Raw genomic sequence first — 22,090 nt, 5'->3', positions numbered from 1 at the left:
ATTCACCCAGAGTTGAGAATCTGTGGAATTCTCTGTCACAGAAGCCAGTGGAGGCCAATTCAATGGATGTTTTCAAGAGAGTTAGATTTAGCTCTTAGGGCTAAGGGAATCAAGGGATATGGGGAAAAAGCAGGAACGGGGTACTGATTTTAGATGATCAGCCATGATCATATTGAATGGCGGTGCTGGCTCAAAGGGCCGAATGGACTACTTCTGCACCTATTTTTCTATGTTTCTTTTAATGGTGACAACACTCTTCTTAATGCTAATTGTCAGTTGGTATGCATTGCAAGCATGAGACAGTCTGTCCACCAGCCCTAAAGTTCTTCTTCCATTGGGGTGATGAGTGCAGCATCATCAAGGTACAGGAATTTCCTTTTAAGCAGGTCTCGCCTTCGTTGTGGCTTTCAACCTTGCTAGATGGATGAGCTTCCCCTCGCTTCTGATATGAAGATACACACCTTCCTTGTCTGTCAGGAAGGCAAAGGACAAAAGGGCAGATAGGAAAATGCTGAACAAAGTGGGAGCTGGGGCGCAACCTTGCTTCATTCGACCTCATGGTGAAACTGTGCGATGTAGCGCCGTCAAATTGCACTGTACCATGTTTATTCCCACGGAAGGACTGAATGAGGTTCCGAAGATGTGGTCATCCAACCGTTTACTGTACCTGGTGGAGGCTGCATACGCTGATGGAATCGATTGCTTTCATAAGATCCACAAAAGCGATGTATAATGCTCATGCAGTGAATGAGAAAAAGGTTATACAGATAAAAATAAGTCTTTGTAGGATAGTGTAATTTAAATTAAACAGGGGAGTGGAGTTTGGGTAATTTGATCCTTTTACTATGCAGCCATGTTACCTCAATAATATAAGCAACGGAAAAGGAGAATCCCATGGAAGTGATTTTGTCCAGTTGTTGATAGCTTGCTTTACATGGCATGCTATTGTGTGTAGTGTGGGACATTGGTTAATAATTTGTTATTAAATAGAGGAAAAGTATTTTTTTAATTTCCTTGCCTCCTTTAAATCTAAATGTTATTTTGGCCATTGTTGCAATGTAAAATCCGATCCTCTGATTTTTGAAAGTCAAGAGCTAAGCAAAAAAACAGGAAAGGCATTTTTTTAATGGCACAACCATAAAAATCAATGGTTCACTCCATGAACTACTTTTTAATTTCCTTTTAATATAAAATTAATGCTACCTGCAAATTTTCACTGATTTTAGAGAAGGAATTTCAGTTCTTTAATAAATTTTCATTGACATAGTGGGACACTAAATATTTCTATTCAGTTAGTGTGAAAAACATTCCATTCTCATAAAAGTGGCTCCTCTGTATCATGTAAATAGCTGTTAAAACTTAGTACTCGAATCGGTCTTTAATCTTTTCTTGAAAAGTGGCTAGTCATACTTATAGTTAAATTAACAATAAGACGTTGTCTCCTTTAGGTGTAAAGTCATTGAAACAAAGTTGTTGTTATTGAAAGGGATAAATATAATTATACAAAAATATAACATTTCAATGCCCTGTCGATAAATAGTCACTACGATCTTGCCGCTGTCCCTTTTTCATTAAGAGTATTTATTTAGTCCTGTGATGGTTCTTCATGATGTGAACATTTTCACATCTGATCTGCAGTCCTCAGCTCAAGCTGGCATGTCTTTAAATCTAGAAATGTAAATGAAAGAAAAAGGATTTATTACATTACTCTCAGTAGCATAAACCATAGTAACCTCAGCAATTAAATAAAGTAACATCATTGTCACAGACAAAAGAGCAGCACTGTGGTGCAGCGGTAGACAATAGACAATAGACAGTAGGTGCAGGAGGAGGCCATTCGGCGCTTCGAGCCAGCACCACCATTCAATGGATCATGGCTGATCATTCTCAATCAGTACCCCGTTCCTGCCTTCTCCCCATACCCCCTGACTCCGCTATCCTTAAGAGCTCTATCTAGCTCTCTCTTGAATGCATTCAGAGAATTGGCCTCCACTGCCTTCTGAGGCAGAGAATTCCACAGATTTACTACTCTCTGACTGAAAATGTTTTTCCTCATCTCCGTTCTAAATGGCCTACCCCTTATTCTTAAACTGTGGCCCCTTGTTCTGGACACCCCCAACATTGGGAACATGTTCCCTACCTCTAACGTGTCCAACCCCTTAATAATCTTATATGTTTCGATAAGATCCCCTCTCATCCTTCTAAATTCCAGTGTATACAAGCCTAGTAGGGTTGCTGCCTTACAGCGTCAGACATCCAGGTTTTTTAATCCTGACCACAGGTGGTGTCTGTACGGAATTTGTAAGTTCTCCCCGTGACCTGCGTGGGTTTTCTCCGGGAGATCCTGTGTCCTCTCACACACCAGACGTACAGGGTTGTAGGTTAATTAGCTTGGTATGATTGTAAATGGTTCCTAATGCGTAGGATAGTGTTAGTGTGCGGAAAATCGCTGGTCGGCATGGACTTGGTGGGCCTGTTTCTATGCTGTATCTCTAAACTAAAACTCTGCAGGTTGGGCAACATCTGGAGAGGGAAATGGACAGCAACGTTTTAGGTCAGGATGCTTCTTCAGACTGGGATTGTTCACTTCCCCCTCCAGATGCTGCCTGACCCACTGAGTTCCTCCAGCCATTTGTGTTTTGTTCAAAATTCCAGCATCTGCAGTTCCTTGTGTCATCATTGTTTCATTTTTTTTTGTTTATATTTGGAAAGCCCAATTTGTTATTTATTCTTGGACTATTATTCTTGAAATAATATTAACACAAATCACCAGTAAATTAGGTTTGTTTCCACCGCTGGGAGTGTTTAGTTCTGATAATTACCACTGTTCTGCAACAGTAAAACATATTTATTGAACAACACTTGTTGACTAAGCATATATCAATATTTTTCTAAATGGATACTACTTACAACATTAAAAAAAAACTGGAAATCAATGAATTTCAGCAGTTGCTTTCACAGAATCAAAAACTATGTTCAGTCAACTTATATATTTAAATTGAATTTTAGAATGATAGATGAAAAAATATTTTGTTGGTTTTGTTACGCAAGAATGAATGCTCAGCTCAAATGACAGGAAATGAGGACAGAATCTGCAGTGCTAGGTCTTTACATGTTTGATGAGTGGAATGTGCAAATAACAGGCAGTCACAGTCATGAGATACAAGAAGCAGATCATATGGCTATTTTTTATGACAGAGAGAGAATGGGCATATGCATTGTACCCTCTGCATGCTAAGACACTTAAAGATGCAGTTTAATACTCAAGATTATGGGAACATAGTCTACAATTTCTGTACCTTCCTGACTTATATTCATTCATTATCATTGGAGATCCATTGCAGAGTACCATCATCAACATCATCACAGGGACTAGCGATTTAGGGGAACAAAAATAATCATTTTATCTTTTTAAGGCATTTATGAATGAGGAGCAAATGTGTTGCTTTTTCAGCCTCACCCACATCTCAGGAAAAAAATAGAATCCAGCCTTATGGCCATAATTTAATTATGTAAGTTCCAAATTTAAACCCTTGTGGTAGCTCATCACTTTGAATTCTCAAGAAAAACAGAGAATGCTCAAGTGATCCTGCATAATGGCGCAGGTTATAAAAGGATGCACCTATTGTATGCTGTGGCAATTACTCGTACCTATGATATTTATCTTCTAATCGATAGTCTAATTTTTGCTAAGTACATTATAAAGAATTGTGAAGAAAATTACATTATGGGAGGTTGGGTTGAAAAGAGATCCTAATCTGTCATATTCAATCTTTCGGATTTTGCTAGAAGAGGTTTACTTTCCAGTTTACATTATTGCAGTAACAACAAAATGTCGCTGGTTTTGAAGCCTCCTGTAATGTTACATAAATTTTTTAAACATGTATGCTAACCTTTAGATCGTGAGTGACATGCTTTCCATTTCCCTCTACGAGTGCTCTGACAATTCAATTCCTATTCTTATTTCTGCAATTCAGCCTCTCCTCACCACAGCTGCAAAGTGCAGTCATTTTTCTTATGTCAGCAAGATAAAACACTCCAGACATTCTGTCCGCCACTGTCAACCTTCTGGTAGATCTGGGGCATTGGGGAGAATAGAGGACCAGAGTCTAGGGTCCTTCCGCTGCTGGACATGGGGGGCAGGGTGTGGTGGAGACGCCCTTCCAAATTAGGGATTCTCTGTAAATTTGGAAATGAATATCTGCATTGAATGTGTAACCTCCGGAAATGTCAGATGGGGTTTTTGAAAAGAAGATGTTTTATAAATATTTATTACTTGAATAAAGTATTTTTTGATATAAAAAAAATAAAATTTAAAAAATTTAAAAATCGGGGTGAATAGGGAACATTGAGGAGTTAACGAGGGAATATGCATGTTGGAGAACTGTGAAGCCCTTTTTCGACTCCCCGACACACTGGTGAGAAGCAACCATCAAGAGGTTCTTCATATTTAAAGGGGTTTAGAGAGCAAGACAGAGTCAGAGGGAATTGTGTCAATTCCAGACAGATTTGCAACAACTGCTCCGTCTGCAGTCGAGAGGGGTGGATGTGAGGGAGGAACTTAGAGAGTTGAAGGGCCGGCAAACTCGGCTCTTTATCTCCGATTCCTCAAAGATCAGCTTCCGATCCAGGGTCTGCCAGGTGGAGCAGGATGAGACGTGCTCACGCTTCTTATCATATCATATATATACAGCCGGAAACAGGCCTTTTCGGCCCTCCAAGTCCGTGCCACCCAGCGATCCCCGCACATTAACACCATCCTACACCCACTAGGGACAATTTTTACATTTACCCAGCCAATTAACCTACATACCTGTACGTCTTTGGAGTGTGGGAGGAAACCGAAGATCTCAGAGAAAACCCACGCAGGTCACGGGGAGAACGTACAAACTCCTTACAGTGCAGCACCCGTAGTCAGGATCGAACCTGAGTCTCCGGCGCTGCATTCGCTGTAAAGCAGCAACTCTACCGCTGCGCTACCGTGCCGCCCTTCTTCCATAAGGTTCACAGGGGGAGCTCTGTGATCAACAGCCTTAGGGAGGAGGATGGCTCGGTAACATCCTTGCTGACGGACATGCTGAGGATTTGCAGATCCTTTTATACGGGTTTGTACGACAGAAAGGCCACAGATAGCACTGCCTCCCTGAACTTCCTGTCCTCTATCACGGAGGTCTTGGAGGACAGCAAGCAGGAGAGTCTGGACCAACCACTGACCCTAGAGGAGCTGACTGGCTCCATCTGTTCCTTTGACTCGAGTAAAACTCCCGGAAGCGATGGCTTACCGGCCAAGTTGTATTCGGCTCTGTGGGACTAGGCGGGCCCAGACCTGCTGGAGGTATACTAGCCGGCAGACTCTTATGAGGAAGGGCAGCATCACCCTCATCTACAAGCAGAAGGGGGAGATGAATGATATAAGGAATTGGAGACCCATCACATTGTTGAATGTAGATTACAAGATCCTGTCTAAGGCCATCGCCAACCGGGTCAAGTCTGCTCTAGGGTAGGTGATCCACCCAGACCAAACCTGTGCTGTACCTGGTAGGAAAATCTCAGACAGCCTGACGCTGCTGAGAGATACCATTTCCCAGGTGCAGGACTGACGGGTGGATGCCTGCCTGGACAGCTTGGACCAGGAGAAGGTCTTCGACAGGATATCGCACACGTACATGAGGGATGTGCTGTCCAAAATGGGCTTTGAGGAGTGAATCAGGAATTGGATCTAACTGCTCCACACAGGGCCGTCTTTACAGCATTATGGGCCCCGGGCAAAGCAGTGTACTGGGACCCCTACGACAACTACTCACAGGAATAAAAATGTAAATGGTCGATAAAATGGGGCCCCTATGCTCGTGGGGCCCCGGGCAAGTGCCCATCAGGCCCATGCGTTAAGACGGCCCTGGCTCTACACCGATATCTGTAGTGCAGTCCAAATCAATGGGTGGGAATCAGACAGCTTCCCCGTCAGGTCTAGAGTCAGGCAGGGTTGCCCTCTTGTTCGTCTGTTGTATTGAACCTTTTGCCGAGTCCATCAGGAAGGACCTGAGCATAAGAGGAGTGACATTGCCAGGCAGTGGGGGCACTCAGATCAAAACCTCCCTGTACATGGATGATGTCGCCGTCTTCTGCTCGGATCCAGGGTCGGTCCGCAGATTGATCAGTGTCTGCCACCAGTTTGAGACTGCCACAGGAGCCAGGGTGAACCGCAGGAAGAGTGAGGCCATGCTCATTGGCAACTGGCCCAACCAATCCTCCGTCCCCTTCACCATCAAGCCTGACTTCTGGGATCTGGTTCTAGGACTGAGGCGTGTGCCAAGAATTGGGTGGAGCGGATACATAGAAACGTAGAAAATAGGTGGAGGAGGAGGCCATTCGGCCCTTCGAGTCAGCACCGCCATTCATTGTGATCATGGCAGATCATCCACGATCAGTAACCCATGCCTGCCTTTTCCCCACATCTTTTGATTCCGTTAGCCCCAAGAGCTCTATCTAACTCTCTTTTAAATTCATCCAGTGAATTGGCCTCCACTGCCTTCTGTGGCAGAGAATACCACAAATTCACAACTCTCTGGGTGAAAAAGTTTTTGCTCATCTCAGTTCTAAATGGCCTCCCCTTTATTCTTAGACTGTGGTCCCTGGTTCTGGACTCCCCCAACATTGGGAACATTTTTCCTGCATCTAGCTTGTATAATCCTTTTATAATTTTATATGTTTCTATAAGATCCCCTCTCATCCTTCTAAATTCCAGTGAATACAAGCCCAATCTTTCCAATCTTTTCTCATGACAGTCCCGCCATCACGGGGATTAACATCGTGAACCTACGCTACACTCCCTCAATAGCAAGGATGTACTTCCTCAAATTAAGAGACCAAAACTACACACAATACTCCAGATGTGGTCTCACCAGGGCCCTGTACAACTGCAGAAGGACTTCTTTACTCCTATACTCAAATCCTCTTGTTATGAAGGCCAACATGCCATTAGCTTTCTTCACTGCCTGCTGTACCTGCATGCTTACTTTCAAGCCAAGGTGGGGAAGAAACTGGAAGCAGCTGTGGAACTGTGGAAGCAGCGCTCCCTCCCTATAACGGGGAAACATTTGGTCATCAGGTGTGAGGTGCTCTCGGGATTGCTGTACGGTGGAAGGGTGGCCCGTCCCCCCCTCCTATGTCACAGGGATTACCCAGGCCGTCTTCCATTTCATCTGGGGGTCAAGGATGGACCGGGTGCGACGGGCCACAATACACGTCGGCAGACAACGGGGGTAAAAGCGTGCCCATCGCCGCCCTCACCCTGATGGCCAGTGTGTGGCTGCATCAAGTGGAGCGTAGAGCCAAGGCACAAGGGCACCAAGTGTCACTACCACCTGTCCCCGTTGTTGCGAAGGACGAGCCTGGTGCAGATGTCACGCAATGTGCCGGTCAGCTGGACATTGCCGCACCATCTGTCGATCGTGGAAAGGTTCTTCCGGACCAGCACCTTTGACCACAAGTGCATCGGGCACTGGTCAGTACGGAACGGCTTGCAGGCACTGCAGGGAAATGACTCCATGGATCCTGTGGCGTAGTTCCCAGAGCAGACTGCCCAGCTTGTCTGGCGAAATACCTCATCGCAGTAATGAGGTATTTCAACAAGCTTCAAGACCTAGCTTGGCTGGCGGTGAGGGGAGCCCTCCCAGTCAGATTCTTCCTGCACCGTCGGAACCTCACTACCGGCACACGCTGCCCTCGGGACGGCTGCTATGGAGAGGAGACGGTTGCCCATCTCTTCGTAGAGTGTGGATTTGCAAAGAGAGTCTGGAGAAGTTTGCAATGGTCCCTTTCATGATTTATTCCGAACAGCTCCATCACAGAAGTCTCTGTGATTTACGGACTGTTCCCAGGGACGCATTCAGAGACTGACATCGAGTGCTGCTGGAAGGTCATCAACTCGGTGAAAGACGCTCTTTGGGCTGCCCGAGCTTTGTTGACCTCCCAGCGGAACGAGCTGTCCGTCGGGGAATGTTGCTGACTGGGCCCGCTGCAGACTGCAGGAGTACGTGTGGAGGGACGCACTGAAGTTTGGTGCAGCCAATGCCAAGGCTCTGAGGGGGAGGACCACAGTCTAGGGTCCTTCCGCTGCTGGACATGGGGGGCAGGGTGTGGTGGAGATGCCCCTCAAAATAAAGGAAGGTATTCCACACCAACGGGCCACATGTGTGGCAAGGGTGGAGGGTAGACAATAGACAATAGACAATAGGTGCAGGAGTAGGCCATTCAGCCCTTCGAGCCAGCACCGCCATTCAATGCGATCATGGCTGATCACTCTCAATCAGTACCCCGTTCCTGCCTTCTCCCCATACCCCCTCACTCCGCTATCCTTAAGAGCTCTATCCAGCTCTCTCTTGAAAGCATCCAACGAACTGGCCTCCACTGCCTTCTGAGGCAGAGAATTCCACACCTTCACCACCCTCTGACTGAAAAAGTTCTTCCTCATCTCCGTTCTAAATGGCCTACCCCTTATTCTCAAACTGTGGCCCCTTGTTCTGGACTCCCCCAACATTGGGAACATGTTATCTGCCTCTAATGTGTCCAATCCCCTAATTATCTTATATGTTTCAATAAGATCCCCCCTCATCCTTCTAAATTCCAGTGTATACAAGCCCAATCGCTCCAGCCTTTCAACATACGACAGTCCCGCCATTCCGGGAATTAACCTAGTGAACCTACGCTGCACGCCCTCCATAGCAAGAATATCCTTCCTCAAATTTGGAGACCAAAACTGCACACAGTACTCCAGGTGCGGTCTCACCAGGGCCCGGTACAACTGTAGAAGGACCTCTTTGCTCCTATACTCAACTCCTCTTGTTACGAAGGCCAACATTCCATTGGCTTTCTTCACTGCCTGCTGAACCTGCATGCTTCCTTTCATTGACTGATGCACTAGGACACCCAGATCTCGTTGAACTCCCCCTCCTCCTAACTTGACACCATTCAGATAATAATCTGCCTTTCTATTCTTACTTCCAAAGTGAATAACCTCACACTTATCTACATTAAACTGCATCTGCCATGTATCCGCCCACTCACACAACCTGTCCAAGTCACCCTGCAGCCTTATTGCATCTTCCTCACAATTCACACTACCCCCCAACTTAGTATCATCTGCAAATTTGCTAATGGTACTTTTAATCCCTTCATCTAAGTCATTAATGTATATCGTAAATAGCTGGGGTCCCAGCACCGAACCTTGCGGTATCCCACTGGTCACTGCCTGCCATTCCGAAAGGGACCCATTTATCCCCACTCTTTGCTTTCTGTCTGTCAACCAAATTGTGTAATTTGTGTAAACAATATTGAATGTATGTATAGCCTCTGAGAGTGTCGGATGGAGTTTTGTCAGGATTATGTATTGTATATATTTATTTCTCGAATAAAGTATATTTTGATTTTTTTTTTTAAACGGGGTGAATAGAAAAGAAAAATTGTTCAGCAACACAGCTCACTGCATTATTACCCCTTTGCGTCTAGCTTCCCCATGTTCTAATAATCATATCATATCATATCATATATATACAGCCGGAAACAGGCCTTTTCGGCCCACCAAGTCCGTGCCGCCCAGCGATCCCCGTACATTAACACTATCCTACACCAAATTTCTGAAAAATATAAAATGCATAATTCTATGGATAAAATGATATATGATTTAATGAGGGGGGTGGGGGAGGTGTATATTGGAAGTCTATAAACCTTTCCACATGGTCATATCAGATCCAGTCATGAAATTCTGGTAGAAAGGCCCAAATATGTTTACTGAGAAATCCTTTCTGGAGATTTAACTTGAACAGGTTGAATTATTCCATGTGTCATCATTAAACTGGCTCCGCGGTCTGTCACAGGTATTGCATACCCACTTAGTCACCTATAATAAATATTACTAGAACTCTCATCTTGTATTTATATACATATATATATTGCATTTTAGTATGTGCCTGAAATACATCCAAAACAGATTCACGATAGTGCAACAATTTTATGCCCACCCAACCCACCATTCCCCTGCAGTCTCAATTGATCAAGTTTTGTTACATTTTAAAATCAATTTACAATAAACTTTAATAAACGCGCTCCCCCCTCCCACCGGGAGGACCGGCGCCCGTCCCGGCATGCCCCACGCCTTACCTTCCTCCCCTGGTGCAGCGCGGCAGCAGAGGGTCAAACAAGATGGCCGTCACCGCCGAGCTGCCACTGCAGGAGAGGTTTCCACCCAACGGGTCCACGGCTCGCTCGGGCCGACGCGATGGCCGCCCGGGGCCGAGATGAGTGGATCCCTCTCCCCTTTCCTCTCCCCTTTCCTCTCCCCCCTCGCCCGCCCATGGCCCCGGGGGACACTCCCCGGCCAGCAACGGATCCACGGATCGTCAGTTAGGGGAGGGTTGCCGGGCCCGCAGGAGAGGCTTGCACCCAACGGGGGTTGCCGTGCCCGCAGGAGAGGTTTGCACGGAGGGTTGCCGGGCCCGCAGGAGAAGTTTGCACCCAACGCGGGTTGCTGCGCAGTTGCCGGGCCCGCAGGAGAGACTTGGACCCAACGGGTCCATACCCGTCTAGTTATCATATAAAAGTCAGAAACCAGTCAGTGATGATGCACTACATCAGATGTTACATTATTCCCAATGAATGGAATCTTACATGAGCATGTTAGGAAGAAGGTATGTACAAAGACGTGCTTCACCAAAGGAGTAATCTGATGTCTACTGCTATCTATTGTTTCAGAATCTGCAGCAAAATGCTCCTCTTCCTAGTACTCGCTTATCATAGAGTCTGCGGAATTCATTGCCACAGATGGCTGTGGAGGCCAAGTCAATGGATATCTTTAAGGCAGAGATTGACAGGTTCTTGATGAGTAAGGGTGTCAGTAGTTATGGGAAGAGGGAAAAATAGATCAGCCATGATTGAATGGTGGAGTAGACTTGATGGGCCAAATGGCCTAATACTGCTACTAGAACGAACTAGCTGTGAAGGTGATAAGTACTTTCAACATTCATAGCTCTGGGTGACATAATACAGCCCCAAAGGATCTCCATAATTTTATCTACACTGCAATGCAATTATCAAGTGACTGGTAAACTTTACTGAAGATCTGGAAAATTCATACTCTGATATTAGAGCAAAACAGTAATGAGAATGGCCATCAGTTACAAGACATCCTTCGATTGTCCTTCCTGAACCACTCTGAGAATTCAGTTAATATTATTACCTCCCGATTGCAATCTTGCCTCTTCACTTTACATTGTAAGAGACTCCAAGATCCAAGGTGCAATCTTTCCTGCCAATTTGCTTTATAAGTTCCCTTAAATGACCTCACCAGGAACAACTTCCATTCCTTTGAACAGATTATTTGTAATGCACAAAATAATTATCTGCATGGGCTTTTCAGTGGCAAGTAATATTAACACTAGAAAAATGCCAGGCCATGGCCATCTCTATTAGGAGATAGTCTAACCTGTGACGTTTAATGGTATTATTTCAGAGTCCTCGTCATCAACATCCCAGGACAGAACAAGCATAGCCAGTATAATAATAGATCAGAAGGAAAATGTGCACTTGTTAAGTAATATTGAATGATAGGAATGACAGAGTTGGGATGAAGTGAATGTTTTCCGATTGGCTATTTGTGACATCTGGGGTTCCCCTATGGATCTCTGCTTGGGTATTAATTTTGACAACATATGAATCAACACTTTTGGCTGAAAGAATAATGAATTATATGTCCAAATTTGCAAGTGACATAAAATTAACATAAAGATTAACTTAAAATAAACAAAGCAAATATGATTTTATAAAGGGAAAAATCTATCAGATCTAATAAGGGGAAATTTGTAAATGAAGTATTTCTTCACTTTAAAAAAAAAAACAGCTGACAAGGACCCAAGCAAAAGATTTCTATATTTAAAATGGGTTTGGGAGGAGAGAAAGGGGAATATAGTAATTATGGATCAAGGACCGCTTAATGGATGGCAAAGAAAAATGAAGAATAAATGATCTGTTTTCAGCTTTACATAGTGATATGACTATAGTACCTCAAGAATCAGCAGTGAATTATGATGATGAATTATTATAAAAGTACTTTGAAAAGATGATCATTTAAAAATATGAAGGCTGTAAGATCTGGATTATAAACCTCTTAAAATCTTCATTTGTATTGGCATTTATTTCAGCATTGTAGCTAAGCAGATGCTGTGACGATAATTAATAGAAGGAATGTAGTAAGGTGGAGGAGTGTTAATGAAATGAGTATTCCATTAATGTTTAGCAAACTGGCATTCAGATGTTATTTACAATCTAGTCTGATAGGAGTTATCTATATTGCTTCCTTCCTTTATTTTCCTCCTGCCCTGCTCACTAGCTGCTCTGTGTCTATATGCTGCAAGCAATGTGCATAGTGCCATTGTTATGCACCATAGATCTTGTCAGCTTCTCCACTAAGTTCTGTTGGGCTCCTCTAGAGTGGTCCAGATTGCAGAAAGATCATCTTAGTATGCCAACAGTCAAAACAATGACCTCATAACCTGCCATAAAACCTTCTGTACATATTAATAAAGATATTATTCTAGGAAGTCTAAGGTTGCAGTTGAGCCACAGAGTCTTAAATGTGGAAGCAGGCCCTTTGGCTCAACTTGCCCACAATGACCAACATGTCCCATTACACTAATCCCACCTACCTGTGTTTGGACCATATATCCCTCCAAATCTGTCCTATCCATGTGCCTGTCTAAATGTTTCTTAAACGTTGCAATAGAATCTGCCTCAACTACCTCCTCTGGCTGCTCATTCCATACACCCACCACCCTTTGTGTGAAAAAGCTACCACTCAGGTCCCTATTAAATCTTTCCCCCCTCACCTTAAACCGATGTGCTCTGATTCTTGATTCCCCTACTCTGGGCAAGAGACAGTGTGTAATAACTAAGATTGTAATAAAATTCACAAGCTACCTGAAAGTAACCTTCAGTCCCTTTAAAGATCATTTATGTGGGTCAATCCTAAAAGTTTAGTTTATTATTGTCATGCGGACCACGGTACAGTGAAAGGCTTTTGGTTGCGTGCTATACAGTCAAAGAAAAGGCTAGTGAATTGGTGACAATGAGATAAAGGCAGACCTTCCTAAAATGCTATTCCAGCAGGGATATGCTGTGTGCCATCAACACTTTGACAGCTATGATTTCTGGCATAACAAATCCCATAAAGGTATAACTGAGTTTAGGACACATTGGGGAATTGAAAAAGCATCTCTGAAATCCATGCTAAATATAAAGATTCATTCTTGCTCCTTAAAAATATTAATTCTATCTGTCATTAACAGAGACTTCACAAAAGTCTGCCCTCATATCTTGATATTAACATGCCTGCTGCCAAAGGCAAGTTTTTAAACTTGTTGCTCAGAATAACAAGAGCTTCTGTGCTAAAAGATCAATGAGGATTGTTTAGATTGTGCAAGGGTGACTTACTTGTTCAGAATAAGTGATGTTTTCGCCATGGGATCACTTCCAGAGTCCCTGAAGGATACTTTTTGGCCCATTTTTGTGGGAAAAGATTTTCTTCCCCTTGGTTTTGCATTTCGAGGAAGCTCTTTTTTTCCAAACTCCTCCTGGAACTTGTTGTGAGGAATTAGGTCTGCAGATAAAATGTTCATTTGTTTTGTAATATTTGCCAGCATGTATAGTTACTCCTAAAAAGATACACGTGTGATCCATGTGCATAAGAAATATTTGCAATGTGAGTCCTTTGAAAATCATGTTCATTGGTACGATAACAGATTGTATTGTGAGACCTTAACCAAGATACCAAAGGGATCTTTCTTCTTTTCCTTGAATTTCGCTTTTGGAAAATTAGTACCCAAGAGAAAAATTGATAAGGTCTTTGTTTAATATCTCCTTTCACATAATGTGTACTTCTGTGTCAGGCAAGAGTCCCGGTCTACTACTTGAACTTGTACTTTTACAGTTGAGTCAAAGGTAATGGTACCAGGAAGCTACGTGTATGGTACTGTAGACAATTAACACTGCACTTACTTCACCACCCGAAAGTTCCTTCTTTTGTGCAATAAAATGTAAAGCATGTCATAAAGTGAAAAGTCTTGTGCAGTTCTTTTCAAATGTTCTGACAAATGTCAAGAAAAGCAGAAACCAATATGGCCAGGTTACCTGAGATCTGGCACCTACACTGGTGAGGTGCCTCTACCCATCAAGCTTAACTCCTAAAGAGATGAATAAGTCTGTTGTCATACTCTATGACACAGCAAGATGTTGTGCTTGGCATATGGCGCAATTATGCATACACTGCTAGGCAAACTGCAAGGTTTCCTAACTGACTGAGAATAAGTTCCATTTTACTTGCTGACATATTAGACAAGCATCGAAGTATCTGTTCAGAGACACACTAACTTGCCAGTAATAGTTTATAAATATCTCAAACAATGTTAGTTTTGACTTGGAAGATAGAGAAATACTCAGCAGATCATAGAGCATCTGTGGAGAGTATACAGTTAAAATTTCAGTCAATTACATTTCATAGATGTTATCTACTTTTATCATACTTGAGTTGACTTGTTTTACAAGTGGGTGCCTTGTCAATGCAGGAAGTGGTCATTATCAGCATCAGGCTAAATAAGAAAGTTTAGTAATTGAAGCATTACATCAAATCCAGTAAAAATTTTGACTACCGACTTCTCCACAATGGATCAGCATTGACCTTTGAGGTGATCTTTGCTGGAGCAGCAACACAATAGGGGTTCTTATAAATGCCGGGCAACTGAAATAATTGCCATCATCTGTACAACTCATGATCTTCCTTCACAAATTCACAAGTTATAGGAGTAGAATTAGGCTATATGGCCCATCGAGTCTACTCCACCATTCAATCATGGCTAATCTCTGCCTCCTACTCCCATTTGTAGGAAAGAACTGCAGATGCTGGTTTAAATCGAAGATAGACACAAAATGCTGGAGTAATTCAGCGGGTAAGGCAGCACCTCTGGAGAGAGAATTGTAAATACAATACAATACAATACAATACAATATATCGTTATTGTCATTGTACAGGGGTACAACAAGATTGGGAATGCGCCTCCCATACGATGCAATAATTTAATTAGCTAGTCAGTATTAATTTAAACAACCCAATGAAACAAATTGTAACAGTTTTAAAACAGAATAAAGTGCAAGTAGATATGTGCCGGTTCACTGTGCGATGTGACCATCCGGCTCAGCAGGACCGGTTCATAGCAGCTATGGCCCTGGGGATGAAGCTGTTCCTGAGTCTGGAGGTGCGGGCGTAGAAGGCCTTGTATCGTCTGCCCGATGGAAGGAGTTCGAACAGACTGTTGCAGGGGTGTGAAGAGTCTTTGTGGATGCTGGTGGCTTTTCTGAGGCATTGTGTGTTGTAGATGCCCTCCAAGGCTGGTTGCTGTGTTCCAATGGTCCTCTGAGCTCTACGGACTACCCACTGAAGAGCTTTCCTCTCTGCCTCCGTGCAGCTGAGGTACCACACAGGGATGCCATGTGTTAGGATGCTCTCTATGGTGCAGCGGTAGAATGTCATCAGCAGCTGTTGGGGTAGACCAGACTTCTTCAGTGTTCTTAGGTAGAACAGTCGTTGTCTCTAGTATGTAGGATAGTGTACGAGGCGATTGCTGGTCAGCATGGGCTTGGTGAGCCAAAGGGCCTGTTTTCGCGCTAAATCTCTAAAATCGAAAAATGCTCGCATATACAAGTACCAAACAGGTATGCAATTGTAGTCATGTGAAATGAGCTGCACTGAGAAGGTTAGATAGCAGTAAACAATTCTGGACAGTATCTAGAAACGGCAACGTTTTGATTGCATTGCTTGAATAGCTCGAAGCACTGTTATTACCTTAAGCATTTCCTTATTATGGAATTTTTAGAGTCATTGTCATAGAGTGATACAGTGTGGCCCAAATTGCCCACACCAGCCACCAATGTCCCCCTACATGAACCCCACTTGCCTGCGCTTGGTCCATATCCCTCCAAACCTGTCCTATCCATGTACCAAACCTGTCCTATCCATTTGCAGGTTTCTAAAATTTCAGAAGGACACTTTTCACTTGATCTTTTGGAATTATTCAGTAGCTCTTACCTTTTTGAACGTAGAAAATGTAAAAAAGGCTGCCAATCCCAGCTGTCGGAATATCTAGCTGAAAATGCAGATGGGTACTCCAACTGATTGTCCCCAGACCACAGCTTGATTCTCAGACTGACTGACAAACAGATCCATTTTGCAATCGAATCTATTAATCAAGTTTTGGGATATCTCATCAGATACACGCAGACTTGCCAGAAGTTTGGAAATTGCTCCTAAACCTTGGTCTTGACCATTAAGAAGTACTACAATAAAAACAAAGTTCTGGAAATACTCAGCAGGCCAAAGAGCATCTGTGAAACATAGAAACAGAGAAAATAGGTGCAGGAGTAGTCCATTCAGCCCTTCGAGTCAGCACCACCGTTCAATACAATCATGGGTGATCATCCAGAATCAGTACCCTGTTCCTGCTTTCTCCCCATATCCCTTGATTCCATTAGCCCCAAGAGCCACATCCAACTCTCTCTTGAATACATCCAGTGAATTGACCTCCACTGCCTTCTATGGCAGAGAATTCCACAGATTCACAACTCTCTGGGTGAAAAGGTTTTACCTCATCTCAGTCCTAAATGGCCTACCCCTTATTCTTAAACTGTGTCCCCTGGTTCTGGACTCCCCCAACATCAGGAACATTTTTCCTGCATCTAGCCTGTCCAATCCCTCAATAATTTTCTATGTTTCTATAAGATCCCCTCTTATCCTTGTAAATTCCAGTGAATATAAGCCCAGTCTATCCATTCTTTCATCATATGTCAGTCCCTCCATCCCGGGAATTAACTTGGTGAAAGAGTGGAGAGTATACAATTAACATTTCAATCAATTTCCTTTTAATTGGGATCTTTACCAAATAATTTTATTCCCTCGGTGGGTTCCGAGTCTGGAATTTTCACTCATAAAAGCCTGTGAAAGCAGTCTTTGAAACATTATAAGGGATTGGTGAATACATGATCTACTGAGTATTCCAGTCGCTTTTTATTCCAGCTTTTGCAGTTTCAAGTGTGTAGGTGAGGTCCCTCATTGTCCAAGAGGCACTGGTATCTCAAGCTTGTCCCAACCACTCAGTCGTAGCCTTAGTAGAGGCACTGGCTGTCTCGGACTTCTTCCCGGCAGCCTATTCTTGACTACACAATGGCGCTGGTGGCCTCGGGTTAGTCCCAGTGGCTCAGTCATCCTCAAACCTGTGATAGAGGAACAGCTAGCAGAGAGTACTCCACTTTTCCTCTCTATCCCCTCTTAAGCTCATAGCCATTTTGTTATTGCAGATATTCAATGGAATTGTTGAGCTGAATTCCTTAGGTTGAAGTATATCAAGCTGTGTTGTTGTATCCTCTGTAACTTTTTCAAACAGTATTGAATGCAGGGGGGCTTTTTATTAAACATAGAGGTCCAATTTCCCTGCTAACAACACAATTGTATGATTACATGGGAGATGTATGGAATAAATCATCTCCATCCTAAAATATTAGCAATGAGCATGTAACTTTATCCAAGAACATTTTCTATTCTATTTTCAACTGACCTCCATGAAATCCATTTGATGCCGTTTGATCTTTTCCAAATCCACTTTGTAGGACCGGCATTTTTCCATTAATCTGCTGCTTATCACGTTTATAATCATTGCATTTATTTTTCCCTTCTTTGACTGAATATTAATCCTGGTCTGATTTCTAGTCCCTGCCAATGTGACTTACTATTTGACGGGAAGAAATGTACAAGTGGTCCAGAAGATGAAAGTTCTTGTCCTTCATTAACTGGTTTACTGTCTCCCCTGTGCGATTACTGATTATAAATTTGTATCTTATCACAAATGCCTATGGAAATATCTGAAAATCAGTACCTGCATGTTCTTTAATCTTTGGTGACATGTTCTTCTTCCACTCCTTTTGCTGCTGTATCCAGTCATCAGCATACCCATTTGTCATTAATTTGGTGAAATTTATGGGTTCATTTTTCCCTGGTAAAGACCTAAATTAAAAGTTGACTTATTACGTTTGTGCTTCAGGATATTCACATTGTTAAACTATGTTTTACTTGTGTTTTATTTATAAGAGTTTACAAAATTGCAATATCATGACTTTATATCATGAATATCAATATGCTGGGGTTAGAAGTTAAGATGTAGCCTTGCAAAGGCCTGGTTAAACCACACCTAGAATTCTGTGAGCATTTTGTGGCACCATATGCCAAATGGCACCATTTCGTAGCTGGATGTTCTGACCCTGCAAGCAGTACAGTGTGGATTTATTAGAATGATTTAAAAATATTAGGAAATATTATGCAGTTAGAGCTAAACTATTTCTGCTTGCAGGACAGCATGGGATCAGAGGCAGCTTCTATAAGTTTGCGCCTAGTCTAGCAGGCCTTGGCGGGCAGAGCATGCATTAAGAAGGGATGTAACATCTGTCCTTAAATCATAAAACATTTTACAATCAAAACATTGGCATTAATTAAAAATAATAAAATATTAAGAACGACATGAAAATAACTCACTGTATATTGGAACTTACATAGTTGGAAATTTATTTTCACCCTCTATAGTTTTCCTCGTAAATAATTTGCCTCTTTGCCTCTTGTCGGTTATCTCTGGCAACTTCAGCTATAGTGTATAAAATATACTGTTTTTATTAGAAGAAAGTAGGCAGTACATTTGCTTGCAATATTGAAAATGAAGATATATGTGAAATCATTAATGGCATTTTAGTGAAAATATAATGAAAGTGCATCAAAAACAGTAGTTCAGTAAATGAGGGCATTTAACAGGTGAGTCTGATATTGCCAACACTTTTGATGCACAACTTTGCACATGAAGAATGCATGTTAGGAATTGATATATATTTCTGATTTATAGTCCAATGATTAAGCTTTACTGCCAGGAAATCATGCAGGTTTTGAAACAGGTTTCAATTTCCAATATGCACATCCAATCCATGAAGATTAGTGGCTTAAAGGAATAGATCATCACACAGCTGAACTGAATTATACTGCGTCAGAAATTTCGGGTGATATGAAATAAGTATGAAATAATATGAAATGAGGGATGATCCGTAATGTGCATTGAAAGAGTTTAAAATTGACCAATCAAGGATATACAGAAAAAAGTTATAAGCACCCAGCAAAAAGCATCAAATTATTCCACGGAATGAGGCCCTTTGGTCCGTTGTGCCAGTGCACTGAAACCACGAACCAGTTCGACTCATCTTTCTGCATTCTCACCAGACAATTTTTACTTTTTTTTTAATAACATTTGTACAATTCCCATTTAAAGCCAATTATAAATTCTACTTCCAGCATTGTTTTCAGTACCTCATTTCTTACAGCAGTGTCTTATATAAATATAATACAGCATAGTATTATATTTATACAAGAGTCATGGTTGTACAGCACATACCCCTCAGCCCACTAGGTCCACAAGGACTTTTTTGCCTCTCTACACCAATTCCATTTTCACACATTAGGTCCCTATCTTTCTAAGTCTTATTTAAGTGTCTGTCTACGTGTCTCTTAAATATAATAGTTGTAATTGATTCCACTGCCTGCATTAGCAGCAAGTTCAGAGAAATTACACAGCACAATGACCCAATTTTCTTCCTTCTATCTATGTGCTGGTTATGTAATACAACATCAGTGCCCAGTTTTCTTTCAAACCAGATATTTATTTCCAGGGATGCTTCTTGGCCCACTGAGTTACTCCAGTATTTTGTGTTTTTCCCGGTAAACCAGCATCTGCAGTTCCATTTAAAAAAAAATTTGGCTGAGGAAGGGTCCCAACCCAAAACATCACCTATCCATGTTCTTGAAGAAGGGTTCTGACCCAAAGCATCACCTATCCATGTGTTGAAGAAGTGTCCCGACCCAAAATCACCTATCCATGGTCTCCTCCCGAAACTTCACATATTCAATAGACAATAGACAATAGGTGCAGGAGTAGGCCATTCGGCACTTCGAGCCAGCACCAGCATTCAATGTGATCATGACTGATCATTCTCAATAAGTACCCCGTTCCTGCCTTCTCCCCATACCCCCTGACTCTGCTATCCTTAAGAGCTCTATCTAGCTCTCTCTTGAATGCATTCAGAGAATTGGCCTCCACTGCCTTCTGAGGCAGTGAATTCCACAGATTTACAACTCTCTGACTGAAATCTCCAGCATCTCCAGAGATGATGCTTGTCCCGCTGAGTTACTCCAGCTTTTTGTGTCTGTCTCCTGGATGCTGCCTGACCTGCTGAGTTATTTTGTGTTTTACCTTGATAAACCAGCATCTGCAGTTCCTTACTTCTAAACTTGTATTTTAATGTGATTGAACCAGTGCAGATTGTTGATGACAATCCATTTCAAAGTATAGTTTGAACTTTTGTAATGACAAGTAGTGGTTCTTAAAATATACTTGGGTTAGATATAATCAATAATATCATTACATTCACTATACATGGTCTGACATAGTTTATGAATCATATTTTGAAATATCTTTGTTTCAAAGTCTTCTGGCCATTGCCAATGGCCATTTGCGTTTCGAGTCCACCCGTTTATAAACATTTGGGAGACAGTAATGTAACATCTTGACACCTTCTCACTCAATAATATTAATGTTGGAGTTGTGCTAACCAAAGAATAGTTGGTTGAAATATATCGCAAATAAATGTTAATAATTATCATGTTGGAAGTGTGTATCCAGTCAATAGCTGAATGGAAAATAGCACTCATAAAAGGAATTTACATGATGCCTTTGTATATCATCTGATTTTACTCCCCATTGACTTCAACGGAAAGTAAAATGGGGTAGAGTATCAACCAGACAGGCAATTTGATCCTATTTTTTTGCTTGCTGGGCTGGATTGAACTTATATTAATACTTAATTTCCACATTTGAGAAATAAATGAGGGCATGAATCATGAAAATAAAATATACCAAAGATGACATTTTTAAGAAAGGCAGATCATTCTTGCAGCCATCTAATGTATGTCACTGCCGTCTGTGTGCTGAGCAGTTGCTTGTTAGATATCAGACCAGATTAGCTTGTTGGGATCTCAGCTGATCAATAATGAAAGTGACAGTCTGTACAATGATTGCATAAACGAATCCATGTTCCTAATCATTTCAGCTTGGAGTTATTCAGTTAAATATGAGTTTCCTGATTATTAATAATTTGAGCAGAAATAGATGGTATTAATATTATCATGGAACCTGCTAAATACTAGGTACCTTTACTTTTGCTTCATTTTCCTTCTCATTGTCTTCTGCCTCCTTTTCCAATGTTGTCGTGTCAGAGTCATGAAATATTTTTTTAGATTTGTTATTAGAAGGGCTCGGTATAAACTCCTCATGAACCATGTACTCAGGCAAATACCATTTAGGGACCCTGTAAGTAAAATAAAATTCAACTAGCTGACAGGAGAGCTCTATGAATCACCACTTTGTTTCTCTAAATTTTAAAACTTTATTCGGGGGGGTAGTGAACAATGTAACCATTAGATATCTCGTCCTATAACATTCACAAGTGTCTACTTTAAGTTTAAATTTGCTCTACACTTTAAAGCCATCATCAGTTCCATACCATGAACCATGAACATGCGCCGTGGAAATGGCGCATGCATCACAACTTGGTTCGGGAACAACTCCCTCCAAGACCTCAAGAAAATGCAGTGCATTGTGGATGCAGCCCAGGCCTTCACACAAACCAACCTCCCTTCCATTGACTCCATTTATACCTCATGCTGCCTCGGCAAGGCCAGCAGCATAATCAAGGACGAGTCGCACCATGGACACTCCCTCTCCCCCCCCCCCCCTCTCCCATCGGGCAAAGGTATAGAAGTGTGAAAACGCACACCTCCAGATTCAGGGACAGTTTCTGTTATCAGGCCACTGAATCATCCTACCACAACTAGAGAGCAGGGCTGAAATACTATCTGCCTCATTGGTGACCCTCGGACTGTCTTTGATCGGACTTTACAGGCTATACC

General features: G+C 42.3%; 1 protein-coding gene across 2 annotated transcripts in view; it reads right to left on the bottom strand.

Moving 5' to 3' along the window:
• Window positions 1–1,161: 1,161 nt before the first annotated feature.
• Window positions 1,162–22,090, bottom strand: part of LOC144602297 (uncharacterized protein C7orf57-like) — a 73,787-nt gene continuing 52,858 nt past the window's right edge. Inside the window, exons 5-9 of one of the 2 annotated variants that reach the window (XM_078415227.1) lie at window positions 21,333–21,489; window positions 18,640–18,728; window positions 17,970–18,097; window positions 13,483–13,648; window positions 1,162–1,668 (exon numbers count right to left, since the gene is read on the bottom strand). In XM_078415227.1, coding sequence (XP_078271353.1) covers window positions 1,647–1,668; window positions 13,483–13,648; window positions 17,970–18,097; window positions 18,640–18,728; window positions 21,333–21,489 — 562 coding nt within the window. In that variant the 3' untranslated portion in view covers window positions 1,162–1,646. Of the gene's footprint in view, window positions 1,669–13,478; window positions 13,649–17,969; window positions 18,098–18,639; window positions 18,729–21,332; window positions 21,490–22,090 lie in introns of those variants that run through there. The other variant, XM_078415237.1, reaches the window with a different exon arrangement.

This window comes from Rhinoraja longicauda, chromosome 2 (assembly GCF_053455715.1).
Source record: "Rhinoraja longicauda isolate Sanriku21f chromosome 2, sRhiLon1.1, whole genome shotgun sequence".
Lineage (NCBI taxonomy): Eukaryota > Metazoa > Chordata > Chondrichthyes > Rajiformes > Arhynchobatidae > Rhinoraja > Rhinoraja longicauda.
The sequence above is the reverse complement of the archived record's forward strand: the minus strand, read 5'-3'. Positions and strand labels throughout refer to the sequence as shown.